General features: G+C 30.8%; 1 protein-coding gene across 1 annotated transcript; it reads right to left on the reverse strand.

Annotated features, from left to right (window-relative positions):
* Positions 1 to 247: 247 nt before the first annotated feature.
* On the reverse strand, positions 248 to 23,463 carry HNF4G (hepatocyte nuclear factor 4 gamma). The gene is made up of 10 exons (XM_003759696.4): positions 23,153 to 23,463; positions 21,234 to 21,405; positions 19,330 to 19,424; positions 16,384 to 16,490; positions 11,846 to 12,001; positions 9,023 to 9,110; positions 7,343 to 7,495; positions 6,514 to 6,750; positions 5,376 to 5,498; positions 248 to 2,347 (listed from the first exon to the last, which is right to left on the reverse strand). The coding sequence occupies exons 1-10, from the start codon at positions 23,268 to 23,270 to the stop codon at positions 2,226 to 2,228; spliced, it is 1,371 nt and encodes a 456-aa protein (XP_003759744.2). The 5' UTR covers positions 23,271 to 23,463; the 3' UTR covers positions 248 to 2,225.
* Between the last annotated feature and the right edge of the window lie 335 nt (positions 23,464 to 23,798).

Below are 23,798 nucleotides of genomic sequence, written 5' to 3' on the forward strand. Positions count from 1 at the left end.
TTTTAAAATATAAGCCAAAATTATAGGCTTTGCAGAATGACATTTAAAAAGAATACTGAAATACATATGCATGTATGTGTGATTTCTTTAGATTTTTCTAAGTGTGACTTAGAATTTACTTATTCATTTTCTTCATACATAACAAAACTAATATCAGATATCATGAAATATATTTCTATATGTGGGTGCATAAAAAGTGATTAAAATTAGTGTACTAATAACACAATTTATTACTAGCTGAAAAATAGCCCTTTTGAGACATTTATTTTTTCTGTTTGTTTTTTTTAATTTATTTTGAAAGCCCAGTGAAACAACATGGTATCACAGTTGGGGAAAAATGTTTTCATTTCACTATAATTTAACATTTAACAAATCTAGTCATTTTTGATTTTAACAAGGCAATTTATAAAAATAATTTTACATTTATAAAATAAATCAATATTTCACAATAAATTATTCATTTTCATTATAGGAAAAGGGTTTTTGCACTGTATAAAATAGATAACTTTATTTATAATTGAAAATATCCTGAAACTTTTAATATACCTTTACCCACCCTTTTTATTTTGGCAGTTCAGTATATAAAAATATTCTATCATTTATATTCCCTGATGATATTGAGTTGTGAAAACCCAATATTTTAAGTTCAATAGTTTAGCTGCTTGGTAAATGTATGTGAGTATATTTATACAACATACTAAAAATTATTTCCATATTACATATTTAAGTCATATTCCAATGTGTCTTAAAACTAGAACAATATAAAAAGAATCAAAAGTTAACAAAAAGGCATAGTCACCCACATAGATCAAAGATTCCTTACACATATAAAAAGAAAACACTCTAAAACAAATATCCAAAAATTATAAATTCAGATAATTTTTCTCTTCTCACCTTTACAGGTATATTTAGCAATCCACAAAGAAGGACACATCATTTAAAGGCATTTTGTTGTTTTTCTATGAAATCTCTCTGAGCTTTTAAGGTTTTTGTTTCTCAGAACTTAATTTCACTTAAAGAGCCATATACATTCACTTAAAGACATATAAATGAAAACATTCAGAAAATTATAGCATTGGAATGGCTAAAGTCCCTTCTGCAACCTTCAGGGCACATGCTAACCCAAATTGGGCTTGAGAACTGACAAGTAGAAAACAGTTTTGGGGACACTCCAATATCTTCTTATTCTTTAGTGCGGTCATGACAATGACAAAATGTTAGAATTGCTAAGTGCACAGTATAAGAATTTTGGACTGTCTGATTAAAGTGCAAGGAAATTCCTTTTTTTTTAGATAAAAGAAAAGCACAATTACCTCTAGAAACTACTATGGCTTGGTATGACAGGTTAGGCTATCACTTTGGCTCCTTGCCATGTGCTTTCTGAAAATCTACTGAACTAAATGGTTTTCTCTATGAACATTTCTCAGAGCACTATAGATATTCCCTTCCCTTCTTTTGCTTTCATTAAAAATTTAAGATTTTTTTCCCATATAAAAGTATGTTTAAAAAGTACAAATAATACTATGGGTCAGTCATTTATCAGTGAACACATTTACCCATTCATGTGCAGATATACATACAAACAGAGTGTAGCTCAAGTATTTCATGTTCCCTATGCTTCTTTGAAAATTTTAGGTGAATGAAATAGGCTTCTTGAATTCTCCAAACAAGTTAAAACTAGCAAAAGATATTTTTGGATCAAATGCATGGAACTGTTGAGTGAAAGATAGGCTTCGAGGTCAAGCAATGCCCAAAAGTTATATGAAATTGGTTCCATTATACAATAACTGCTTTATTTATTAATCTAGAAGTTTATAATTTATCAAGCCTTGCTTCATGTTTTAACTGAAGTTTTCTAGTCAACTATTCACCACAAAAAGTACACTTAGTTATGCATCTTGTCTCTATGAGGAAATTATTTACAGATTTTAAAGAATATTAAGAAGGTATCTGCAAGTAGCATATCAGATTTAACTGGTCCAAAACAGTGCAAAGGCACCTTAGAAGAAGTTAAAACTACATCCAAATTCAGTTGTATTATTACTTTATCTCTTAAAGTTTTCAAAGATTTAAAAAAAATAGATAATAGGAAACCCTTTTAAAACAGCACCATAATCCCTTGCCAAAGGGTTAACCTTAATCACTATTCTAAAATATTTCTAATATCACCTATTATTCACATTTAAGCAGTGCATGTTAAAAAAGAAAGAAAGAAATAAGTATTATCACAATTGCTTTTGTTTGGGAATAGACTGATGTGAAATGACGGAAGCCTGGTTTGTGGATATTTTGTATGGTTCTTGTCCAGAGCCTTGAGGTGGGGAAGGTAACGGGGTTTCAGGAGTTGCTGTAAAATAAACAGAAATTTATTTAAGAAAACTAATTGGAAATATTAATAACATTTTAGCACATATCATAACATCATACATTGTCCAGGACTATGCCAGTATATGTTGCTTTATGCTGTACAAAAACGATTTTGCATAATGTAGAAATTTTAAAAATGAAAGCTATTTGTCTTTTGCTTTCTTTACATTTTTAGAGATAAATAACTACAAAAAAGTTTGCAAGTCAAAATAAAATCAAGTTATAAGTCTTAACATGCATCTTCTTTATAAAAGTGTATTTAAGGGAGCAGCTAGTTGGTGTAGTAGATAGAACACCAGCCCTGAAGAGGTCAAATCTAGCCTCAGACACATAACACTTCCTAGCTGTATGACCCTGGGCAAGTCAACTAACCCCAATTGCCTCAGCAAAATAACAATAACAATAATAATAATAATAATAAATATGTATTTAATTTTCTAAGTATTACACACAAAAAAGCTTGGCATATGAAGAGTCATAAAATCATAGACATTTATAATCTTAACTATTTACCATCTTCTCATTCATATAATGAAATTTTATTAATTTAGATTCTATGTATTCCTGAATTTTTAATAGTTCAGACATGATGTATGTTTGCTAAGTAAGCTGACAATGCAAATGGGAAATGACTGTCTACAAAAAGGTAAATAAATATATTAAGTCATATTTCTATACTGCTTTAAGATTTGCAAAGTACTTCCTCAAAAGCCACTAGTTAAATTGTATGAATTTTATTATCTTCATTTTATAAATGAAGAAACTGAGCCCCTCAAAGTTTAAATTATTTACTTAGTTATACAACTATGGAGTACCTGAGGCAGAATTTAAGCCCAATTTCTTTCTCCAGCTCATTTTTACAGATGAAGAAACTGAGGCTAATAAGTTTCTGAGGCTGGATTTTAACCCAGGTCTGAATTATTCTGTTAGATCACACAGTTTTTCCAGTTCCAAGAAGCAATTTTGGAAGAAAAATCTTTGACTAAGGCACAAATGATTTCTGTCTATTTGTTAATGCACTAAAAAGAATGACATTATTCTTGTTCCTCTCCTCATCTTTTTGGATATTTCTTTTAAAACTGTCTACTGATTTTTCCATTATATGATTCTTCTATAGTTATGATGAAATAAGTGAGACTTTAATATAAAACTAAATCATTGTAACTTACAATGAATTTCTCCTAGTCATTTACTATCATTGCTGATAGGTAACGTAAAGTATAGATTCTTTCACCTAGAACAGGCGAGAACATGGCTCTAGAGGGAGAGAACCTGCCTCTGCTCCTTTATTTCTAATTGAGTGTGACTGTGGGTTAAATCATTTTCCTTCACTCAATTGTAAAATGTGTAGATTATGCTACATAACCTCAAAAGTGTCTTCCAAACCCAAGATGCTAAGAAATTAATTTAATATCTATAAAAACTATAGATTGATACTTTGTTGCCAAAGACAGAATTTAAGTCAGCTAATGCCTTGTTACTGTGTGCTACTTTAAAAAATGGTTCTCATTCTTTAACAAAGTCTTTGTTAACCTTAGTAACCTTAATATTCCCTATTTTTCAGTGTGTCATCATTGACTGTTAAAAAAACCCTACAGATTCACTCAGAAACATGTTATTGACCTTATTTTTTTCTTCGGGCTTTTTTCTATGGATTTATGTCTGGAGGCAATATGATGTCTAATAGAGTAACATGTATATGTAGGAGATGTAGGTGTTAAAAGTTAAATCCGTTTCTTAATTTGTCAAATACACAAAACCAAAAATGTTACAAGTGAAAAAATATAATATAAAGTGATCTTTTAATTAAATATTCATTTATAAAAAAAGAAAAAGAAAGAGGGAGAATGATGAGACTTAAATGTTATTTTGATTACCAGATCTAGTTTTCAGAAGATATAAGACATATTTTTTAATTATATGGAAAATATCAATTTTCTAGTTAATGATAAGATACAACTGTGGTATTAGTTGCCATTTTATGCTTATGAATATGTTGGCATGATTTATTTTCAAAGTTTACAAATAACCCACATCATTTAGGAATAACTTTCCACAAAATCCTATGTAGCTCTTGGATAGTTAGAAAAATCCTCTTTTTCAGTTGATCTACATACAAAAGGCAGAAACTGATATCATCTTTGGAAATATTAAACAAAATTAATGTTTCTAAGTTATCCTAAAGAACTCTTTAGTCGTATAGTTTTTTGTTGTTGTTGTTGTTGTTTTTTGCTGAGACAATTGGGGGTAAGTGACTTGGCCAAGGTCACACAGCTGGGAAGTGTTAAGTGTCTGAGACCAGATTTGAACTCAAGTCCTTCAAGTCCTGAAGTCCAGCCTTCAAGGCTGGTGGTCTATCCACTACACCAACCCCTGTCATATAATTTCTTAAACTGCTATCTTTTAACAATTGTGATTAAATTACATTGAAATTGATTACTTAGTATCATGAGTTAGAAGTAATAGTACTTATATAAATGGAAACATTAAAATGAAATCATCTCATTGACTGCAGTAGTTTGATATATATAGGTTGGATGTTTTAAGGAATTTGGAATTAGTCATATCTTGGCACTGATTCAGAAAAGGTTACTTCTTAGTATATCTGTCATAAAATTAAATGATCATTCTCCCATCAATAGATAAGTGTATGTGGTGGATTCCTGCAGCTTATATAGATTTTATGTGTTTGGATCAGATGAAAATATTTTAAAAAACGAATCATTATATTGACTGTACTTTTAGCTTCAAAGTATTTTCATATTGTCTCTTTTTTCTCATAATAAATATGTCAGTTAGTTGGAAAAGTGCAGGCTGCCTCATTATCATCTTATAATAGACAAATTCAGATGTCAGGAGGTTAAACAATTTGCTGCATGATCCAATACTTAAACAGAGACAAGAAAGCAAGTTTTTATTTTCCTTCTAGCTTACAAGCTTTTCACCAAATGCAAAGAATTATCAAGTCAAAGCTTAAGAGATACTATGATGAAAAGTTTAGTACTTACAGATCTGTTCTGTATGCACTGGAGTTGACATAGAGTTTACAAGTATAGTTTGCCCAGTTAGTGGATCCTGAGATAAATGAGGATGCATAGGATGATGAAGATGGCTAGTATCATTAGAAGCACCTAAACATATAATGAATATTTTGGTGTTAGTAATAATTTGAATAGCAAGTTTATTTTGGAGCAAATATTCTTATTGGCATTTCAATTATTGCTGTTACTGCAATCTGCCTTTTGAGAATTCAATAGCAAATTAGGAGGGCACTACCATTTTAAGTACAATGCCTATTTGTACACTTCTATGAGTACATTTTCTATAAGTACACTGCTTAAATTAATATTACATTTTATAATGCTTTGTATTTATAAAGGGCCTTGTATCTCTTCCTGGAATCATCATGGAGCTTGCTTGCCATTAAGGGAATTCTAAGAAGCACTTTCCTCTAATTAATAATGTTTGACATAATTCTAATAACATTACCCCCTTTATATTGTGGAATAAGGCACAAGAATATACAGTAAGAATCACATAAAGTTGTGTAAAAATTATAAGGGGGAGAAATTTTATATTGAACTTAATCTAAATAAAAGTAAATATTTTAAAATAATTTTAACTAAATTCCTTTCATTAAACTTATTGATATAATGTTTCATGTTTTTCTCTTTCAGCATTTTTTAAGTAATTCTTGTTTATTGCACAATGTTAAAAGGTATTTATAACAAACTGTTATGTGGCATTGCAATTTCAATGCCCTTAATGTTGTGAATTAACAGAGCAGAAATTAAATAAAACACTATCACATTCTTGGTGATAGTATCAAAAAAAAAAGTTAATCATGTTTACAATGTTTTGAAGGGTCTATCTACTGTGAAAACAGTTCATGTAGAACAAATGTGACATAACTATATATGTATTCATCTGAATATATTTCAAATATCTTTATATCTACATAATCACAAAGTTTTCTTCAAAACATATGGAAATTAAATTATAGCTATCATTGAAAAAGGAAAGAATAAGCAATCACAGAGACTTCAAAGAATAAAATAAATATTGTCAAAAGATGAGGGCAAATTAATTCATAAATACTTAATGTAGCATTAATGAATGTCATAAAAATGTTTATACAATGTTTACCTCCCAGTAACATTTCCTGAAGTAAATTGTCAATTTTAACCATCCCAAGGAGTTTGACAAACTGTATTTGCTCAATCATTTGCCAAGTGATACTCTGCAATGTGGGCAGGAGCAAGAGCAACTCGCCAAACCTTCCCCTTGAATCATATTGTCTGTCATTGATGTAGTCCTCTAAACTGATCTGGACTTGAAATCGCATGTTCTTTATTTTCATTGGGTCACTTAAACCTTTTGCATCTGGAGGAAAAAAGAAAAGAAATTACCAATTGGATTTGTAGCAAGAAAGTCAGTATGATAGATAGGATTCAGAAATTTTGGGAAGTCCTGAGTTAAAATTGTGCTGGGGGTCCTTAGCCAAATCTGTTTACTTCACTGACCCTGTTTTCTTCTCTGTATAATTAAAGGGTTGAACACAATGGCTACTTAGGTCCCCTTTAAATCTATTATTATGAGATATTTTAGCATGTGAGTTGAGGTAAAACAAAGTATAGCATGACAAAAATATTATATCATAATAAAATCTATTTAATAAATGACTTCATTGTGATTTTCATTAAAAGAAAAAGGAGGAGGAGGAAGAGGAAGAGGAGGAAGAGAAAGAGGAAGAAGAAGAAGAAGAAGAAGAAGAAGAAGAAGAAGAAGAAGAAGAAGAAGAAGAAGAAGAAGAAGAAGAAGAAGAAGAAGAAGAAGAAGAAGAAGAAGAAGAAGAAGAAAAGAGGAGAAAGACAAGGAGGAGAAGAAGAAAAGAAGAGGAGAAGGAGGAGGAGGAGAAGAAGGAGAAGGAGAAGAAGGAGGAGAACAAAGAAGAAAGAAAGTTCTGAATACAAACCTGGATCAAAAAATACAATTGCCTTCAGACAAGCATATTCATTGTCATCAATTTGAATTTCCTGAAATGGGCGGACTAGTTCATCTAGAACACGATTGGCCACACGACTGATCTCTACCTCACAGCTGTTGCGATGAATGATGCAGTTGTTACCTAGAGAGGGAAAACATATTAGAAACAATATATTATGATCAAGTATTTTCTTTTTTAAAAAATCCAAAATACTTTTAAAATGGTTAAACTTTGGAAGAACCCAGCAAACAGTTCCAACTACTAGCATACACACACACACACACACACACACACACACACACACACACACACAAAATCAGGGAACAAATCGTAAGTCAATAATATTTATAATGAGATCACAGGTATTTATAATAATTTTAGTCATTGGTGATAACATTGGAGAAAAGTCTAATAATTAGCTAATAAATTGAAAAGGAAAGCAAATCATAATGATTAACTTTCAGTTCTGTCAGTTATCTCTCAATGTCTAAATCATTAATGAAAAATATATAAAAACTAAAAAGTCCTTATAGGTTATACTGAAGGAAAATAAGAGCTGAGACTCCTTTTTGGGTGTTAGGTGTGCTTCCAAATAATTACTATTGCATGACAATTCTTAGAAGCCAAAGAAAATAGTTTTAACTTTCAAAGATTAACATGATACTTAGCATAGTTAAAATGAATGCTCCCTATGTACTTTTTAATTTTCCCATTCTGTAACTACAAGTGATGGATTATATTATGCAATAACCATTGAAATGTTAACATCAGGTAATCATTATTAATAAAATATGAAGAAATGGAGGTTTTCATCCGTATGAAGTAAATCTATATAAAGTATATCTTAATCGGAGAATTATGTTATATACTTCCTTTTCTGTATGCTGTAAAAAGTCACTTACACAAAAATGCCAGGATAAAGTAATTTACAAAGGTATAATGACAATTTTTCTCCATCCCAACAGTATACTTAGCTTCATGATTATACAATTTTATTGATGCTCAATGTTGCTTTTAATATTTAACAATTGGCTTTCCAAAACTGCACACCACTCTTTTAAGTTTAATTTTTACTAGTAATACATCCTTCATTATTTTCTTAAATTGATACAATCAACAAAATAAAGTCCTGATTTATAGTGTCTCCAACTTTTGAGGAATAAATGCTTATACTGAATATTTAACAATCAAGTTTAGTGAATTGGTATGAACTGGGATCTAGGAGCACATTTCTGCAGGTCTAAGCATGAATCTATATTTAGTGCTTCAGTCACACTGGGTGACAAAACAGCTACTGAACATATTAAAGGCACTGCACAAATGCAAGGAGGGAGGATTAATCAAACAAGTGTAGCATTCTTAGACAACTCTACAATACATGAGTTATAAAGTACCTTAGAGGACATCAACCAAATAAAACTATACATTCAGCAATAAAGCAAAACTTGGATATAAAATCATTCATTATGTCTGCTGTTATTATTTGCAGCATTTGTAGTTTCAGAGTAATCATCTTCATTTTCAAGACTCAAAATAAATACATTAATCATAGTAAAATATTTGAGAACTTTTGTTAATTAGTTAATCATGCCAAAATGTATTTAATCCAAAACATATACAAGAAAATGTGCCAGGCTTTGTGTATGATGGCATTCACTAGATTCTTACCCAAAAGTAAAATGTCTTTATACATCATGGATCTCTTTGTGGCACCAAGCAACAGGTGCTCTCCTGCATGCGCTCTTAAAAGTGCAACCTTAATGAAACAAAGTTTATTGTTATTAATTATCATTATACAATACTTAAGGGCTTAAAATCATTTAGCAGACAATTTTATCTTCAAAAATATCATATCAACTAGATGTTATTATTATTTCCATTTACATATGAAGAAACAAGCTGAAAAAAACTAATTTACTTACCTACAGTCAAATAGCTAGTAAGTGTTAATATTTGAACCTAGGTCTTCCTGATTCCAAACTTAACACTCTATCCACTTTGTCTTCTAGCTTCTTAATAATCATACTAAGTAACAAATAAAATATGTAGTATAATAATAAGCTGATTACTTAATAGACTTCTTTGTTCAAGGCAGTCCACTAATTTTTTTTAATGATTATAATAATAAAAATATCCTGGGATTCTAGCCTTAAAATCAGGACCTCGAGGGTCCCAATCTCCCAATCACAATTTTTAATATCTACCTTTTATATTCATATTAATAATTATTAATTCACATCCTTAGCCATTTTGCAAACATTTATTAAGTACTCACCCTATGTTAAGTTATTGTGTGAGGCATAGGGCAAGTGGTTATAAATGTTATTATGAAATCATACTTGCTGTACATTTAATGAGGAATGGAAGCTACTTTTAGGATATAGTTTCATTTCTATCTTTAAAGAAAATGAGTCAGTATGATAAATATAGAAATATGTATAGAAAAACTACATGTTTAACATATATTGGATTATGGGGAGAAGGTGGGAGGAAGGGGAAGAAACAAATAAGTTATATACTTTATTTTCCTCTCCACATATAAGAAATTATTCTTAGGAAAAATATTAATGAAAAATACTGTATATAAATGTTAAAATCCTGTTCGTGTTATTTAGGTTATGATATTGGCATGTCTCAGCATTTTCACTATCCAAACTCTAACAAAACCTATAGAACAAAGTTATCTTTATGACATGCCAATAAATGTGAGTCATACAAGGAAGGTAGTTATGAGGAACGTTTTTAAAATCATTCCAACTTTGTAGTTCTTACTACTTGATGAGACAATCTCTTCAAAATTTAAGTTAAATTTCCCATGCAAATTTATTTTTCAGGTATGTAAATATTATTCTATCTGTAATTTTAAAGGCTTTAGACCCTTTAAAAAAATTCCTTAATTCTGGGCCACAAAGATAAAGATCATTTGCAAAGGGGTGTGGATATATCACTACACTGGGTGTGATATATTACCTGGGGATATTAAATATAGGAGAATAAGGAAAGCATAGATTTTTTTTTCATCTATATCATGTAAGAGAAATGATTAACTTATTAGAAACAGGATATGGAGGGTTTTTAAATATATATGAAACTAAATATCTAACTTGAATTGCTCAACAGATTTTATAAATCCATCAACTTCAGTTGAAAAACTTAGTGCACAATACTTAAGAGGAAAAATATTTTCAAATTTGATACTACTTAAATTTTTTTATTTTCTGGAAGTTAAGTTAATTTGACATCTTTAAAAGACTCACACAAAACCCAGTAAATAATTAACACCAATGAGTATCAGGAAGGAAACATCTAAGCACTAGAAGAGCACAAGAATTAGCATGCGCTACTGAAACACCGGACACTTATGATGTCCTTTGACAATATCCTGGAATGGGTTTTGTATCATACTGGCAAGCCTTTCTGAGTTATCCTCACAGCCTTATAACTTGAGATCTACATTGAATATCAACATTTTGAGAATCTTTCTTTCCACTAATCATTTCTCCCTCACTGAGAACTACAATATTTATATTTTGGAAAAGAGACACAGAGGACATCAGTGTTTCACACTGTAGATCAGGAAACCAAGTCACAGAAAAATCCAAGAAATTATTTGGTCATGATGAGCCATTTGGGTGGAAACAGAATCAGGACTGGAAGTCTAGTATTGACCTAAAGCTCTTTACATTCTGCTCCGAAGTCTCCTCATCCTAGTTATTTAATAGAATCTCAAAATTTGAAGACTTATCAGAGGTCAGCTAATTCAATCTTCATCTAAAGCATGAATTTCCCCTATAACATTCCTGAAAAGAGGTCAACCCATTTTATTTGGCAAGCTCACTACTCACAGATATTAAAACAGTCTCTAGGATTTCTTTTGCATAAGAAATTTCAGAGTTCTCCAAAATGTACATTTAATAAAGAATAACATTGTGGTCTTCACTCTGACATTTCTTTTACAAGTTTTAACTCAAGTAATCTTTGACTTACTGGAAAAAAATTAGATATCCCTCAGAGCCTTAGAAACAACGAGTAGCACTATTCAATCACACACACACACACACACACACACACACATACACACACGAAATATTCATTTAAAATGATCAAATAAGGGCAGCTAGGTGGCACACTGGAGAGAGCACCAGCACTGAAGTCAGAAGAACCTGAGTTCAAATCTGCCCTCAGACACTTGACACTTTCTTGCTATGTGATCTTGGGCAACTCAACCCCAATTGCCTCAGCAAAAAATAAAATAAAATAAAATAAAATAAAAGGCAGAATAAGTTATCAAAAAAGCAAAATACAGTGATCAAATAACCATATATTTTCTCTAATATCTCAGGGAAAAGGAAATGTCTGATTGTTGACTCTAGGAAAATCCTTTAAACCTTATCAGAAATAATAAGAGCTATTTGTCAATCCAACAGAAAGAACAGAAACATTTTAACCCAATAGTTCACATGTGGTTTTCATGATTGGCTTAATGTATACCTGATCATCCAGTGGTAACTCACAAAAGGCAGGGATATATTTAGCCCACTCCACCAGGACTAATAGCTGCTGTTTCATTGATTCACAGACATCACCGATACTTGCAATTTTCTTAACATTAATGTCAGTATTTGCACTGGGACTTGAAACTGGAATCTAACAAGAAGAACATTATTTTCAGCAGTTATATAAAACACTTTAAAATTTAGTATTGTCAATTACTATTTGTCCATTTAAACAGAAGTCACCGAAGTTATGATCATCAAAATAAAAATACACTGAAATTATGTAAATGTTTTTTCTTTGCTTTCATGATTGAAATTACTGAAAAGTGAAATTCAAGTTAACAAATAATAAATTAGTAGTACAAAATACTCTGTTATGTCTTGTATATTTGTACATTGCGTAAGATTATTTGATAGTGCATCATACATAATTCAGTTATATAGTTTTTGGTATTTTGTTCCTCATGTGTTACCCAACTTATTTTTCTAGCCTCATTGTAATTAACTCCCTGTTCACATTCTGCTCTCCATCTAACAAGATTCCCAATCTATTATCTCCCATCTCTATTCCTTTGCAATGTCATGCTACATGACAAATCTATTTTCTCCTTTGGTTCTTCTACCTCAGAGAATTCTCATCCTATAAAAAAGTAAATCAAGTAACATTTTCTGAACATTTATGAATTCTTTCCTAATTCCCAAAACTACTAGTCTTTACCCTCTTAAACCATCTTGCATGTGACTACTTTGCATTTGTTCTCTTGATATTTATTCCATTGTACTGACTCCACTGTGTATGCCTGTGAAACCTAGGCAATCTATCAGTGTTATGACTGAAAATTGAATTGTAGGAAGATTCTGAAGATTACCTGGCAAGATAAGGTGCCCAATATTAAAGTTCTCTCTTGTGCTGAACTGCCAACTATTCAAACTCTATTGCAGAAAGCACAACTCTGATGGGTTGCACATGAAGCCTCAATCAAATGGACATTTATCTAACAACTTTTTTACGGAGAGCTTGCACAAGGTGAGTACTCTTGTGGAGGTCAGAAGAAGCAATAAAAGGATGCTCTCATAGTCTCTCTCAAGAACTTTAACACTGATTTTAAGATATGGGATACTAGCACAGGACTATCTAGCATGACATGCCTACATCAAAGAAGGTGCTGAGCTCTGTGAGCAAAGGAGAATCACAGTAACACAAAGCAAATATAATATGTGCAAATCTAGACATCTTTATCCCAAATGTTCAACAGAACTAGTTTTGCTCAACCTGTGGTAGAGTCTTCCAAGCTTTTATTTGGACTGATCAGCCACAGCTGGGGTCAGAGCTCTTCAAAGTATACATTTAACAAATAATGACATTGTGATCTTTATTCTATGATTTTTCTTTTAGAAGTTTTTACCTAAGTAATTCTTTGACTTAAAAAAAAAAAGAATAACTCATATCTCTCTATGCCCTAGGAATAACCAGTAACAGCACTATTCAATCACCCACACCCACACCCACACACACACACACACACACACACACACACACTATTAATTTAAAGTAATCAAATAACCATGTATATTTTTCTTTAGGATCTCAGGAAATAAAATTAATGTTTGTTCATTGGCTTTGACCCCAACATCATGATGTTGGTGATCCTCTTCAAGTGTAAAGGATAAGCAACACAACATTTATTATATACTTAGTTATATATGTAATTGTGCTCTCCTCTTTAAGAACATCATCTCCATAAAAGTAAGGGTTGTTTGAGTCATTTGTATCCCTAGAAGCTAGCTAACTGTCTGAAACATAACGCAACTTATAATTACTGATTTGTAATATTGGACATTTACAATTTTGGGGGAAGGGAGTTCAAGGTGGGGAGGGATTACAGGTTACTCTTCATGCAAAAATAGCTGTTTACTTAGACTTATGGTCCAGGAATAATTAAAAACTAAGATTTTCTTTCTGAATAAGTAAAAAAAAATTCAACTACATAAATTTAATAAGAAATTGTTAAAGTTTCTGAGAGAAAGTGGTTTCAGTAAGCAAACTATATCAAAGGAACAAGTAAAGTTTCAGAAACAAAGTCAGAACAACAGTAGCACTCCTAAAAGTCCAGCAAATATACTGGCAGCTTGGTGTAACACTTGGAATTATTATGATATGAATTCAAATCCTAACTCAGACACTTAGTAAGCCTTGTAACCTAGGCAAGTCACTTAACCACTGTTTGTTTCAGTTTCTTCATGTGTACAATAGGGATAATAATAGTACCTCTCAGGGTGGGTTTGAAGATCAAATGAGACAATATTTGTAAAGGATTCTGTAAATATTAAAGCACTGTATAATTTTGCCAACAAATGTTGGCAAAATTATACAGTGCTTTAATATTTAAAATTAAATTTTAATTTTATTTAATTTTTTATTTATATATATAATTAATTTAATTAAAAATAAAAATTTTTTAAATTTTAAAAAATTAAAATAAAGGTTTATGTCTGAAAGAGGTAGAGCATTTTAACTCATTTAAATTTAATAAATATTTATTATTTAACACTTTCTATATACTATGGAAATAAAACTTATATTAAACATAATTAAAGATGTGATTAAGATAGAGTAATTATAAAACTCTAGAATTCTGGCATTTGAATGGAAAAAATATTTAATAACTTTGATTAATAGTTAGCAAAATAACTGAAGAAAATAGAAGACACCATTTTAAATAATACGCACCTGGGAACCTATACCACAACTAATCTTCCATCCTGTTAACAAAATTTGTCATTAAATGCTATTTTACATAATTGATTACAAAGTTCAATTTGGGGAGTAATTCATGCTACTTATTACAGGTGCCAAAATCATCAGTTATAACTTTAGCCTTAAAATTGTGCATTGATGCACTTATTGTTTTTGAGAGAGTAATAAAACAACTAATTTATAGGAAAATTAGTGGTGGGCTTCAACTTAATTCAATAATCATTTGAGACTCTATTATGTTCCAGATAGTAAATAGTATTGGGACTCTGAGAACCCCTTTGCTATTCCTCAAGCAAAAAACTCCATCTTTCACCCTTCCTAGCATTTTCACTGGCTGTCCCCCTTGTCTGAAATACTCCCTTTCTTCATCTCTGGATTCCCTGGTTTCATTCAAGTGTCAACTAAAATCCTGCCCTATAAGAAACCTTCCCTTATCTTCTTTATTTCCAGTGTCTTCCTTCTATTGATTATATTTAATTTATAGCTCTTGTTTAGATAATTGCCTGCATGCTGTCTTTCTCATTAGAATGTGAGCTCCTTGAGAGAAGGGACTTTCTCATGCCTTTCTTTGTATCCCTAGGCTTTAGCATAATGTCTCACAGGACTTAATAAATGCTTATTGATTGACAGAAATAAATATATCCAAAATGGTCTAGTAATACGCAAAACTTATGATTTGAAGTTCTAAGCTTCAATTTTTAAAATGTCATCCCATGAAAATAATAATTATAACATGATATACTTATATATATTCATTAATCATTTTTATCTATACCTGAGAATAAAAAGTGTCCCCTGGCATATGCTTCATTCTAGATATTCCAATTCATTAAATGTAGAAGCAAGACTGATTCTATTCCAGATTGCTAAGAAATGTTTCCTGATGGAGGTACTTCTTTTTGAATTTCTGGTTCTATCCAAGTTAGAAATAATATTACTAAATTTAGCAGGCTAAATAAACATAGAGGATGAGACTCAAAATGGTAATTCTACTTATATTTACAGAAATAAAATCATGGGTTCATTTTATTTATTTCTTTCACTCCCATGTAAAAATATTATGAATCAAGAATTACAAGGTGTCCAGGGAAATTTCTCTCCAAATTCACAATTCCTCAAAAAAATACCTTCTTATTTTCTTTCAATTGCTTCATCCACAAACTATTTTTAAGCATTATAAATAACTTGCTCCCCCTCAAAAGAAAAATCAGTTGCAGAGAACCCTGCTGATTCTCATTCTGAAACCCCACAGAGGTAAGATTTAGGTCTTAAAGGAAGACCAAAGAATTTATGATCAAAAATTCATAGAAATTCATGGTCAAGCTCTCAATAAGAGATCAACATATACTCCAAGAAAGCCTAAGTGTTTGGACTGATTAATCAGCTTGAATTTCTTTCTATCTTTACTACCTTCTAAATAAAGACATCCAGGATAGAAAACCAATGTGTTCACCTGAAACTGAGTTCATCCCACCTCCTCTCCCTTCTTTTAGTTTCTGAGAATGCTAGACCCTAGAACTCCAGCTTTTTCCTAGTTTCATCATGACCTGCAACTTGACACCAAAATAATTTAAAATAAGCTTATTTTGAGTGACTCCTTCAAACTTGGTAGTGTATCTTCAAATAAAGTACCTTAATTTCTAAGAAACCCAGCCTCCATCACATCAACCTTATATCTAGCTCATTCTGCAACCTTCCAAATGAAACATTTTCATGGTGACAAAACATTTGTTTCCTGCAAAACAATATGATGGTGACATGTATCCAGCACATACCTGACGAGAAAGAGCTTCAGCTTGTGCCAATGTATTAATAGAAGGAATGTTGCTGCCTTCAAAGTTATTTCTCCTTGTGCTTATCCTGTCTCGTTCATTTTGCACAGCTAGAATGCAACAAGCATATGATTTAATTACTTGAAATTTATGTGTATGAAAGTATGTGGCAGGGATATGGGAATATGGAAATAATAATAGTTTACACTTATATAGTGTTAAAAAGTTTACCAGACCTTCATTACTTCATTTGATTCTAAAGCAACCTTGGGGAAATAGATTTTTAAGTAGATAATTTATTTAGTAGATAATATATTATCCACATTTTACAGAAAAGGAAATTGAAACTCATAGAAGTTAATTTACTTGCCCAAAGTCACAAAGTTAATCAGTAGTAGAATTAGAACAAGAATTTGGAACAAGATCTTCCAAGTACAAGTGGAATCTTATTTTTTTTCTCCCAATACTATATTGCTAAGTTGTTAAAAGCCCTCAGTAGGGTAACCCAGGAATGTGGGAAGGTATGACTTACGTTCTTTTAGCTAGTATTTGTTGCTTTAAAAGTAATAGTAGACAGCCCTGTCTCTAGAGACAATGAAACATTGGGATTTAAGGTGTTTCATGTTACCACACACTGCAAAAATGTTGGGTCAGCCAATTGTGCCCTGCTATATTTTGAATAGTCTGCATTCTACTCCTTTCTGAGTTAATAAAACTATAAGATAACTAGAGAAAGGGAATTGTTTGTGATTCTGACTAGGTCAAAGAGTAGAACATATTCACTGTCAAAAGATGAGTCATGGAAATTCTAAAATTTCCTTTCTTCCTGTGAAAAATACTAGAGCAAGAATAGGAAATAAACTAAATATATTATTATGGTCATTTTAAGACTACAATCTAATGGTTCTCCTTGAGACCCTAAATTCTTAAGGAGCTGACTAAATATTAATGAAAGATATAGTTTCAAGCAGATGACTTTTTTCCCCTCTGGAGTCCAGAAAAATAAAGGAAAAAAAGAGTTCTTGAAAGCTAAGGAAACTCAGTGACTTCACCTGGATGGACTGAAAGAAACTAAGCTTACTTCATTCAACTGGAGAGAGGGGAAAACAAATTACATAAAATTACATTTCCCATAACTACTTATCCATAGTTAGATAAAGAAAGAGAAAGAAGCATGAAGAATGGTTATATTAAGTCATACAAGATAGCAGAAAAAATGAGTACTGACATCTTTTGCTTGAAATGTACACAATTACATCTACTTTATTCAGGATGATACCCTTCAGTCTCCAAGTAGTCTTTCACTTGAATCACCTATGTTAACAATTCTAGAAACTTAGGATATATAGATTAACTGACTATATTGCAGAAAATAGATGAGAAATGAAAGACAGAGAGAGAGAGACAGAGAAAGAGAGAGAGACAAAGAGACAGACAGAGAGAGACTGTGCATATTTCATCCTTTGCTATGAAGATTTAGTTAGATGATGAGGTCATTTGCTTTGAATAAACCTACTTACATAGCAGAATTTAGAAGAAGCATGTCCAACACTAACAGTCAATGTTAACATTGTTAGAAAATGCATTGGTTCTACAATCAGAGGGCCTGAATTTGAATCTTGATTCTGCTATTATATAAGCTTGGGTCAATTCCTTAACTCACCTAGGCAACTGTCTCCTTATCTGTAAAATATAGTGCTCAAATTAGATACTCACTGAGCTCCTTTACAACTCTGCATTCTACCATATGGTAATAATAAATTATGTGAGCTAAGAAGAGAACCTATGATTCTTAAAGGGCTACCTTTTTCATTGGAAAGATTCTGAAGTTCTATTATAGTTAAAGGATATTTTGCTTGTAGAATCCAGCTTTTTCCCTCTAAAGTACTTCATAATTTGCAGAGGAAAACATTCATGTAACAAAAATAAATAAGGTATTAGATAATGACATTCTGAGTTTCATTTAAGTGAAATCTTTGGATCAAATTTTAAAAATCTAATATTGTCAAAAACTATTCAGTTTTTTTCATCTTCTGAATTAATTCCTGTTTATCTTATGTTTGCATGAAGTAATTTTCATGTGACTCTTTAAGAAAAAGTTAAGTATTTCTATTTTTAAAACTTTCTCAGTGGAATTTATACTTAAAAATTCTAGATAAAGTAGAAGCTATGATTTCCATATTATTGTAACACAAAAGTAATCATTCACATTTCATAAGTTCTTAATATTCATTTACATATCCACATACTATAAATGTACATTAAAAAGTCAAGCACCTCAATTGTTTTTTTAAGGAACCAAGGTGAAGAATTAAGGTTGGTGGTAAGGCTGGATGAGAATCATTCACAAAATCACCAGTTAATCTTATAAGCTAGTAAGTATGAGCTTTTATAAGTAGTTTGGAGAAAAAAATTTGCAAACAGAATACTATTACTAAAGGTTAAATGTTTTAAAATTTTCTGCTTTTTGGGAGGATGACACTATGCTGACAAAATTAAGTGAAATTTGGAAAATTTAAACAGAGGGATAGAAAAATGGTAAATTTGTCACTTTGAGGTGGGAACTCTTTGGTTCAGTGTATCATGAGGACCCTGCTTTTGTATGTGGGATACATGCTATGAAATTGATGAGCAAAAAATATTATTTCTATTATAACTTTTCAAATGCTCTGACTTTAACAAATATGTTTTTATACATGATCTACTTAGAATGTAGATTAATACATTAAACAGATCATTTTAAATGTATTATTTAATCTCAAAGTGAATTTATATAATACCATTATTTGAAATAAAAATAGATGATTCATTTTTAAAATCATCTTGGTAAAGTCATTATTACCTACCTACTGAGAGTTATTTTGTCTTTTCTTTTCTCAACACTAAATCTAAGACCTCATTTGAGTGATGATTATGTTTCTAGGCATATTCTGACAAAAGAAACATTACCTTCTTTCTTCATTCCTGCTCGAAAACACTTTTTTAAACGACAATATCTACACTGATTCCTCTTGTCTTTGTCAACAACACACTGTCGGCTGAACCTATTTCATTAAGAAAAAGACAATAAATTATTTTTTCTTCTGTCAAATTCTATGTAGTAACAGAAATAGACTACTTAGGCTACTATATATATATGTGAATATGTATATGTGTATATATGTATACACATATCCACACATACCTATAAAATATATATGTATATTAAAATTAAATAAATTAAATACTTTATTAAATATATGTATAGTATATCCATATATATTAAATACTGTGTTCAAAGATGTATAATTAAGTAGGATGAAATGAAAAAAACTTATTCCTATTAACTCTGATCTATGTACAGCATACCATGACTATCCCAGACCTAGAAAATATAAGTTCCAACCTTCATGGAGCCATTATAATGAGTTATTACCATCACCCTGTTTATATAGTTATTTCCACATAGACAGGATATAGCCCTCATGAGTCATTAAAGGTCCTAAGCTTCCTCCACCACGATACTTGCAGAATAGAGAGGATTCAGTATCACACATGACAAAGAAGTGTGTTGGGAAGAGCAAGCAATAAACTGGTAATAAAAGATTTTTACTTCAAGTTTTGCCCCCACTTCTCATTATGTCAGCTGGATGATAATGACTAAATCACTTAACTTCACTAAATGATTTGTGAGAAAGTAGAATACACACATACACACACACACACACACACACACAACAAAAAAACAAAAAAGAAAACAACCATGTATGTATGTTATTTTCCTCATTTTTCTAATCATATTCCTACAATCAATTACAAATCAAAAGTAATTAAAACCAACTTGAAGAAGTTTAACTTTGAAGAAGTTTAACAAATGCAAAAGTATACATGTATTTAATCATAATAGTTTGAAATGGTAATCTTCATAATTGTTTTTCCTCCATGACTTCATTAGTCATTTCCCATGAGAATAAGAGTATATTAGATTCTAGAACTCAAAGAAATTGCTTTGCCACTTAAAATACATATGGTTTGAGATTGAGAGGCAAAGGTACTGTTAAATAATTCGAGAAAGTAAAGGTGGTTTTGTTTCAGACCACAAAGAAAAAAACTATTTCAATCAATTGGGTTATACCTTAAGATTTAAAAAAAAACCCACAAATTAGGAAATTCAGACGAGTAAAATTCTAGATAACCAATAATACTAACTAGAGAAAGAGACAAATTATCATTTTATCACTCTAGAAGTGGAAAAACTATGTATGATGGAACAAGAATTTAAGGTGAAAAGCTAAGGAAATGAATTTGAAATGAGAAGAAATTAATCTTTAAACCTAATAGATAGTTCACAATACAGAAGTTTTGTTTTGTTTTCCTCAAAAACTTTATGTGAGTTAGGGACCATGAATGTTAGTATCCTTGTTTTACAAAGGACATCAAGACCTAGAAAATTTAAGGATACATTTTGTGGATGGTAAGAATCTTATTATTCTTTCTACAACAATATATTACTTCTCACATACAAGAAAAAGAAAATATGACAGTATCAGTTACATAAGACTTTCAAAAATTGATCTGTGGATTTAATTTCCTGTGGTCACAATCTAATTTGAATAACATCAATTTGCTTGAGGAAAAAATATGGTAGAGATTAATTTTACTTTTTAGTTCTAAAAGTTAGTATGCTTTCCTAAATACTAATAAACCGCAAGAATAATATATACCTTTACACCCTTTATACTTTAATTAGAAAAAGCTACTGAGTTTGTAACACAATGTTACAGAAGTATTTTTCTTATAAACCTAGGAACCTCCAAAACTTTTCTAGAAAACTATGTTAAACTTAATTCTGCAAAATGGGTCATTTAAAGTACCTGCAGGAATAAACATGACTCTTTCGAATGCTCCTCCTGAAGAAACCTTTGCACCCATCACAACTTGAGGCACCATAATGCTTTCCAGTTGCTCTATCTCCACATATGGCACAAAGACTGTTGACCCCGTTGTCTGGCGTATTCATGCTGGTTTGTTCAGTAGCAGAACCGTCTTTTGGGGAAGAAAATAACATATTTTAATTGAAGTATATTACTTAAACTGATTTCTTCAGTAAGTGTATCTCACATATTCTTCACTTTTTGATCTAATATTCATTGGCATCCACTAAGATTTCAGAGCTATTTTAATGTAGATAACAATAAACAAAAAAAAATTCACATAGTTTTGGAACTAGAAGGATTCTTAGAGATTTTTTTTCCAAGTCTTTCATTTTGCAAACAGTGAAAATAAAACGTAGAATAGTTCAATGACTATTCCAAAGTCACACAATAAGTTAAGAACAGAGATGAAAATAGAACCCAGGTTTCTCAGATCTCACTCCAGTTTTCTATCCACTATATTATATTTCATGCTTAAAATCATTTTTAAAAATTTTATAAATATATAAGACAATAAATCATTCACAATAAATTAAATTTTGTCTAAACTTGCTTTTAAAAGTAATAAATGGAATAAATTAAAACATGAGAAATTAGACATTTCCAAACATAATGTTCTATATAACCTCATAAGAACTTATTCCTTTTTTCAAATGAATTAATCTGACAATGACTTATGATATGGTTTGTGAAAGTATGAAAATGAAGCATTTTGCTGACTATTTCCTAACAACTTTTTATTGTGTCATTAATGTATGTTTTCTTTAGATATAAAAATACTATACAAGTTGAATAGGAAATTTTACTCATTGCAGTTGCTAATTAATCATATGTAAATTATAGCATAATTTACATTATTCATCACTGCATGTATTGATTCACAGTTAGTAGGGAGACAAAATTTAAATGAAGAACTTAAATACAAGCTTATTTAAGCTACATCATTTTTCTTACTGAAGAAAAATATGGAATTTCTCAGTGAAAAAAGAGAATTTTTAGGAAAAAAATTTTACTTGAGAAAATCATGTTTTTAAAAGTATATTAGACTATTGATTTATACATAATACTAGACTTACTTTCAGATAACTTCATGAATTTTAATTATATAATACAGTTAACAGAATTATAATTTGAAAATCCTTCTCAACAGGACTGTTTATTTGATAAAGTATATTACCAATTTAAAAGATAATGGCAAACTAAATTCCATAAAGACATTTACCATTACTAACTACAATCTGATTTAAAGTTAAAATGTTACACTAGAAAAATACCAAGAGCTTCTTTTGGCTAAACATTAGCTTGTAAAGAGCCATTCTGATAAAAACTTCAGTCCCTACCATATTATTGATCTATAGAAAAAAGTAAATAACATATTTGTGTGTATAGTATTTTCTCATTAATAGCTAATGAGACTTCCAAGGATGATAACTAATGGGACCAAGTAATCGGCAAAAATTCCAAAATACCTATGAAACTTTGTTTTACTTATAATGTCTAACATTGTCCCTAAAATATTCAGCAATAATCAATAATTATTATTTCTTGCTATATAACTCACAGTCAATCAAATAACTGCTGAAAGCCTCCTTTCCCTAACTCCCATATAACTAGCTATGACAAGGCACTATAGTTACTTCATTACCTGGACCAAGGATTTTCTTTTTTACATAAATCTGTGCTTAATGCTGTTAATTTGGATTCTGTGGTGAAATGTAAAGAACCTGATTTGTTACTATAAAAGAAGTTCCCACATTCTCCACTAACATAACACGCTACTACCAAGTTGTTTTGCCCAGTATAATTTTTCCTATTAATGTCTTCCTTTATGACATATCAGTGAAGAAATGAGAACTCACCACCTGAACTGTAGAGAATCTGCATAGTTTCAAACTCCAAAGTTGTATAAGTTGGGTCTAAGACTTCACTGTAGTTTGCTATCTCCATGTCCAGAATTGGTTCCGATCCCCTCATCATTGAATTGGGAAAATCACAGCAAATGGCCCAGCAGCTCCAGGGTAGGCAGTGTGAGATTCCTGTTTTGCTTGCAATGGATTGATCATCCAAAGTTAACTGTAACTTAGTGACTTATGTGCTACAATGGGAGGAGCTGTAAAACTGTAAACTGTTTCTGCCAGGCATTTTCTGCTTGCTGGGTTTTTTTTCCCCTTCTTTTATGGTCTATGAAAGCAATTTCTTGTGATAATCTTGGAATGTTTCATGGAACAACTTCCCTTATCAGAAATACTTAGTGGGCCAGCAAGATTTCTTAAATTGATTTATAGCAAAAGATAACTGATGTCATTGACAGCGAGGTTAAAAAAAAAAAAAACAAAAAACTTTGGGGCTTTAAACTGCAGTTTGAAATTCTGAAATTTAAAAAATTCTGAAATGAACCAAATTAGTTTTTAGTGCTAAAGGAGTAATTGATACTTGATAATAATTACAAATGGTCTTATTTATCCCATACATAAATCTAAGAAACCTTTTTCAGGGATTATTAAG

The sequence above is a fragment of the Sarcophilus harrisii genome, chromosome 1 (assembly GCF_902635505.1).
Source record: "Sarcophilus harrisii chromosome 1, mSarHar1.11, whole genome shotgun sequence".
Classification (NCBI taxonomy): domain Eukaryota; kingdom Metazoa; phylum Chordata; class Mammalia; order Dasyuromorphia; family Dasyuridae; genus Sarcophilus; species Sarcophilus harrisii.